The sequence below is a fragment of the Silurus meridionalis genome, chromosome 18 (genome assembly GCF_014805685.1).
Source record: "Silurus meridionalis isolate SWU-2019-XX chromosome 18, ASM1480568v1, whole genome shotgun sequence".
Taxonomy (NCBI): Eukaryota; Metazoa; Chordata; class Actinopteri; order Siluriformes; family Siluridae; genus Silurus; species Silurus meridionalis.
This window is the reverse complement of record NC_060901.1, coordinates 5,141,481-5,148,512: the sequence shown is the minus strand read 5'-3', so window position 1 is coordinate 5,148,512 and position 7,032 is coordinate 5,141,481. Positions and strand designations below refer to the sequence as shown.

General features: G+C 37.2%; 1 protein-coding gene across 1 annotated transcript in view; it reads right to left on the bottom strand.

The window, feature by feature from the left end:
* pah (phenylalanine hydroxylase) overlaps nucleotides 1-3,336 on the bottom strand; it is a 15,599-nt gene extending 12,263 nt beyond the window's left edge. The window contains exons 1-2 of the mRNA XM_046874243.1: nucleotides 3,209-3,336; nucleotides 2,058-2,165 (exon numbers count right to left, since the gene is read on the bottom strand). Coding sequence (XP_046730199.1) covers nucleotides 2,058-2,165; nucleotides 3,209-3,250 — 150 coding nt within the window. The 5' untranslated portion in view covers nucleotides 3,251-3,336. The remainder of the gene's footprint in view (nucleotides 1-2,057; nucleotides 2,166-3,208) is intronic.
* Nucleotides 3,337-7,032: the final 3,696 nt, after the last annotated feature.

Genomic DNA, 7,032 nt, shown 5'->3' with positions numbered 1-7,032 from the left:
AAAACATTGCAGGTGCATCCTAGAAACAAAACCATGCCAAAAATATGGAAAACTTGTAGTTATATGAACAAAGCCCATAGTCAAAGTAAAATAGTCTATAAAACATCATTTACTTTCAAAGAGGGGGAGTATCGTTGAATTTTCTTCATTTCAAATAATGAATATCTCATTGGAAAAATCGTTATTTCTTTGAAATATAAATACAAATTTGTTCAAATATTTTACAACTATTTTTTTTTTTTATATTTAGAATGTAAATTAAAATTTCATTTCAATTCCAAAGATATATAGTACATTTATTTCACCTTAAAGTTAAATGCTTTCAGTATCATATTTACATAGGAATAATACAGAAATATAGGGATTAATATAGGGAAAATTGCATTTTCTTTGCCTTTGAATAAAGAACAATATTTTTTTTTACATCTGTGTGATTTGTAATTTTATACCCAAACCAGAAATATAAACTGTTAAGCTTTGCTGTTTATATTTCTGCAGTTAACAACAGTTCCAAAAACACACTGAAAAATCATCCACATCAACAATATTGTCCTTTCTACTTGCATAAACAGCCGAACATACACAGCTACCTGACATCCTCTAAAAACCTACAGTACCCGTGGACTGTCTTGGGATGATTTTGTCCTAAGAGAACATATTCAGCATCTTTACAGTCTGCAGTTTCTCTCTTTTTTTTTTCCAAAAACCTGTTGTGCAGAAAAAAACGTCCTCTCCTAGTGGATTTGCGCTAATGCAACCCCAGGCTCAGTGTAAAAAACAAACTTTATTAAGTTTTTATGGGAAAAGCCAACTCATGCTAAAGGTGGGGGTGAAAGGGAGGTGGGAGTATTCAAGGGTAGATGTTGGAGATGGAGCAAAGCCAAGAGAGGCTCATATCAGTTTTGGAGGTGGAGTAGGGGGTGGATCATGTTTTGTGAGATCTCATAGGTTTACAATAAGCCTTTCATGTTTACTACCACTTCGTCAGAAACATCCGGGGTTGTTTATTTCCAGTGCAACTACGTGCTGTCTTTCTACAACTCAACATTAAGTCAGGAAAGCACAGATGTAATGCCGGATGGGTGTTAATTAAATAAATTAAAGAAAAACATTGATCAAACGGCATTGATATAACCTTGAGACCGAATTGTATTTGGAATGTTGTCAAGTAGAAAGTATAGGAGTGTTGACCAGGAATGATAGGAACAGACTAAGTGTGTGTGTGTGTGTGTGTGTGTGTGTGTGTGTGTGTGTCTTTGTGTCTGTGTGTGCGTTCATGCTTATGTTTGCAAAGGACATCAGTCACACAGGTCACAGCATACCATAATGATCATTTGAGGTTAACAAACAGAATGTTTACATATACTTTGAGTCAAATTGAAGATGTTTAGTTAGTCATGGTGAGGACACAACTGTTTATAGCTGCTATAGTGGAAGTGAAAGCAGTTCCAGAAACTCTTTTTGCTATTTTTATTACTTTATTTAGAAAAATATTGGTCATGAACAATATGTACAGTATTTATTATTATATGGACAATTTATCACTATCACTGTGTACTGGTTTCTGCATACCAGTGCACATGGTCAGTATATGTAAGGTCCTGTGTATAAGTCACGTTTTTGTTTTCTTGTTTTAGTTTCTGTTGTTTTTTTATGTAGCATCTTGGTCCTGGAGGAATGTTATTTCATACGCTGTGTACTGTATTGAGTACAGTGTACTGTAAATGGCTGAAATGGTAATAAAGCCACTTAACTTGAAACGCATCAATCAAACCAAACAAACCAGAAAAAAATCTCACCTGAAATATATTTGAAGTGTAGCTTCTGACTGTGATGCAACTAAAGTCTAAATATTTGTTTATTATGTAAGACCTGATCACTGAAAGTGCCAAATTTCATCCCATTTCTAGATGTTCTGTAAAAGGTCTTGTGCAGTTGACCTCTAATTTTCTCAGTAAGAGCATTTCTTCGTAAGCAAACCCACTCACAAAGATTGCAATACTTTCCTGCTTTCGACTAAAGATCAGTAGATCCATGTGAGAAAAACAGACGCTCACCTCGAACAGCCTGAGGGTTTGGACCAGCGCTCCCATTCCATCTTTCAGAGAGAAGATACATGACACCACGCCCGCCTTGTTAATCTGCTCTTCAAGGTACATGGACCCCTGCGGAGAACCAGAGTTACTCTAAAGTGAAATGTGCAAAAGCAGAAAGAGAATCAGTGTGTATTTGACAGCATAGAATGAGAATGAAAATCGAGCACAGAAGATTTTTTTGTTCTCATCATACCATGCTGTAAATAAAGCACATGTTGCACAGTTGTAAAGTTTTCGAACGACACGCAGAACACTTTTACACACCATTTCACCTTCACCAGATCCTACAAACTGCACACTGGTGTGATGTAACACACTTCAACTTTACACCATTAGTGTTTAAGGTTAACCACAGGCAGGTTGTGTTGTGTTGTGTTGTGTTGTGTTGTGTGTCTGTGGGAAGAGATGTGTGAGTGAGTGAGTGAGTGAGTGAGTGAGTGAGTGAGTGAGTGAGTGAGTGATAGATAGATAGATAGATAGATAGATAGATAGATAGATAGATAGATAGATAGATAGATAGATATTAATTCTTCCTTTTAATTCTTTTTCTTTTTTCTTCTAATTATTATATTAAATAAAAGAATAAATAGACAGACAGATAGAAATAGATACATAGATAAGTCATTATTGAAAATGTAATAAATAAATTAGTAAATAAATAAAAACCAAATGATTAATTTTTTTTTTCCTTCTTATAAATTATTCCTATTAATAATTGAAAGAATAGATAGATAGATAGATAGATAGATAGATAGATAGATAGATAGATAGATAGATATTTTAAAAAAATCTAATTTAATTAAATTTGGACATTGTACATTTAAATTGTGTACAGCGTAACACACACACACACACACACACACACACACATATATATATATATATATATATATATATATATATATATATATATATATATATATATAACAACAGATTAATATTTATATTGCAAATGTCTTTTTTATTGACTGATTCATAATAAATATCAGTTTTATGTATCAATCTCATATATCATATAAATCTCATACTTACACTTGTTTATAGCTTACAGCTGTTTTTCCATGTGCACATTTTTTTATTTAAAACTAAATGGATTTGATGTAAAAGCTCACCTGCTTGAAACGGTCTCCATTCAGCCTCTTGTACACGTCCATCTTCTCTCTTAGTCTTCACTTGATCTGTTTCAGGGGATTGTTCTCAGCAACTCTTTGTAACTTTGGCCAACTTTAGGCGTTTTTAAAAATATGTCACGTGACACTACGTCCCTTTTTAACCCAAACCAACCCCACCTCACTCCAAACCAGCAGCATTACTGTCACGTGACGTGTGTTAGACTTGACTTGAAAGTGTTTTAGGGGTGAAATATAACTAAATCTGTGCCTCTCAGCGCTTATACACCTGATCTACTGTAGCTATTATAGAGTAAGTTTCCATTTCTTGGTTTATTCCATGGAACAGATAGAGGTAGAAGGTGCTTTTGCAAATTGGTATTAGGTTGAATGACCACCAGGTGGCGACAGAACAACAGAAATGATAGTTACAAGACGACTGTTTTCAACAGGGCATTACATACAGCATACATACAGCATACATTGAGTACACACATACATCTTGGTGTGTGTGTGTGTGTGTGTGTGTGTGTGTGTGTGTGTGTGTGTGTGTGTGTGTGTTAGTGTGAGTGTGGTTGAAGGCTAATATTAAATCATAAGTGGCCATAGGCCATCTAAGGAACAGAGTGTAATTCCATGCCATGCAAACCATTAAAAAACGGTGTAATACATATACATTAAGAGGAATGTAGAGGTAGGGGTGCTGTACAAACAAATCCAAAGTCTAGCCCAAGGTGTTGTCCTAGTTGAGGGGCAAAATGGCCTGTAGGACAAAACTCCTCCCTAAGAGTCAGAAAGCAACAGTGGCTAAAAGCTTAGAGAATGCATTCTGCTGGACTGTTTTTGTAGGGTGGAAAGAAAACCAGAGAACCTTAACAAAATCTGCTTGGACTATCTGTGAGAAACTATACTCTGAGAGTATTATGGGGTCAGGATTAAACATGGAACTGTTAGGCCGATCTAGGTTTAGATAGAAGAACACGTGAAATATAAAGAAATTTTTTTTTTTTAGCAAACCAGATGTGTTAGTTTCGAGCCTTTATTTGTTATGTAAATTATAAAATCATTAGGATTTATTAGCTCATGTACGTGATCTCAGCCTGGTGTTCCCCATAATGACCACTAGATGTCAGTGTACGCTGTTTTATTCTAAAGCTTAACTTGAATAAGAATTGCCACAGCATCCTGTACATTAATCTCTAATGATTAATGTGGGTAATTAGTTTTTGTTGTTCATGTAACCTTGTAAAGCAGAGATTGCTAAAAAAAAATAGGAATTAGCTAGGAATTGTTTAAATCTATATCACGGTTGATGAAAGAAATGCACGTTTTCCCCACCTCTGAAAATAATACATAATGTTGAGATAAAATCCAATAAAAAAAAGTAACTGTTGAACACCAGAATTCCCCGAAAAGATCCAAAAATCAACCAGACCCAAGTCGTATTACGAGTTCCACCTCAACTGACATATTTTTGGCCACCTGGCTCGAAAGGTTTCCGCTGCCAAGAGCGAACACGCACTGCGCATGCGCATTGAAGGGGGGTGTTCAACGTTTCGGGGAAATTACTCAGCATCTCCGGTATCTAGTGTACTGATGATGATGATGATGATGATGATGATGATGATGATGAAAAACCCACTCTATTGGAGAGCTTTAAAAGAACAATAAAGTGTGTTAATGGCATAATGCATTGGTTCACAAGAGCTGCTCGTATCACACCTGATTCGACTTATCAGCTAATGAGCAGGTCTGAAGTGTGTGTTAAAGTGTACAGGGGGACAAACTCAAATGTGCAGGACAGGAGGACCAGGGATGGGATCCTGGTTCCTTTGAGTCCAGGTGTAGACACTGTAGAAGTTAACATGCATGTTTGGCTCGTGGGGCTGGTTCCTTAGATGCTCTTTCTCCTTTTTGCACACGTGTCTGCGCTCACATCAGTGCTAACATCAGTGTTTTCACGTTAAAGGTACAGCACCACAGTGCACGCGCTATCTGCGCCACGCATCAGGCTTGTGTCTGCGCAGCTTCGTTTAACGCCCAGATTCACGCCAAAGCTCGGTGGACGTGGATGAGTGCGCGTTTAAAGAACAACCCTGGACCTTTCTGAATCGTGATCATTAAGGGGATTTTGTTGCTAACGTAGCTTCACGAAGCCGAGATTCAGACACCGATAAGCAGTTTCTGCAGAAAAACTGTGTGTTTGTCGGTGAGAGAGAAACATGAATCATGTGCAAAATATTGACACGCGACCATCATACCAGATGTGGTTCTTCTACCAAAGTTTGAAGCGCACAATTATATATAAAGGTTTTGCCTTCTTTAAAGTCCAAAACAGTGTTGCAGCAATTAGTGCATACCAGGAGCTCCATGCCCATGTCCTGCCAGAACCCTGACATCAACCACACTGAACACCTTTGGCACCTTTTCCAATCCCCGGACCTCCACACTTTCCAAAATGTAGTGGAAAACCTTCACAGAAGAATGGAGCTCAGTATTGAGTGAATAAATCTGGAATGAGAGTGAGAGTGTGATGGAGGAGTGTACACATACTTTTGGTCTTACAATATACAGGTTCAGAGTTTTACATGAACCACCTTGATTCTGGTTCCTTTGAGTTCAGATGTAGACACTGGAGTGGTTAACATGCATGTATAGCTCGTGGGGCTGGTTCCTTAGATGTTTTGTTTAAAAAGAAATTAGATTTTTGTTTTCATTATAATATTAAGAATACAATTACGAAGATCTCAGATTTTAAAAAGCCTATATGATGAGGTATACAGGCAACGTCCGACAACTGTACCTCATTTTCTATTAATTTTTTTTGGTTTTTTGTTTTTACAAAGAAAGGAAATATATAAATGATTTTCCCATCGTGATATCATGAGTTGTGCTCCTGCTCAGAGACTTCAGTCAAAAGTTTCTAAGATGTTGGGTTTAACTCTGTCAATACAAGAACAACATATAACATTACCAGGATAGCCTTCTTTCACTTTAGAAATAAACAGATCTAGAAAACACTGTGTGACCACATCACCACATAAGTCTACACTGGCTTTCCATTAAATCTTGCATTGATTATAAAATCCTAATACTGATGCATAAAGACTTAACAGTCTCGCTATCTAAATGAACTTCTATACTATTATGAATCCCCACGCCTACTTAGATCAAAAGGTGCAGGCTATTTGTTGGTACCTAAAATATTGAAGACAACAGCTGGGGGCAGATCTTTCTCTTACAAAGCCCAACAGTTATGAAACAGCCTTCTAATTAGTTTTCAGGAACCAGACACAGTCTCAGTGTTGAAGTGGAGGCTAAAAACACTTATTTAGTAAAACCTTTATTTGTGTTTTATCTTAGTTGAAGGAGCAGATCTGGTGGGATCATGGATGTAGAGTATTCACTGAACTGGGATATTTGTAAGCTGTCGTCCCTTCACTCTCACACGTTCACTCAGGTTTGTTGACGGTGGTGTGGTGGGCCGTCACTTATCCCAGAGATCCCACATGTCTGTTACCTTCTGGCTCTCATTTTAGTTATAAAAGTCTTGTGGGGGTCCCCAAGTGTCTTTTACTCTTATACAACAATAAGGATACTTAATAATCCATATATTTCTCTCCCTGTCAACCTCTCTCTCTCTCTCTCTCTCTGTCTCTCTCTCTCTCTCTCTCTCTCTCTCTCTTATCTGCCTGCTTCATCCTGGCCTGCCTCTGCATGGAGTTCTCTTCAATTGAAGGCCAATCTGTGCAGCTAGAGATGGTTTCACATCAACGGCCTGGAAATCCATGAAATTATTGAGCAACACAGTAGCTTTGAGGATGGAT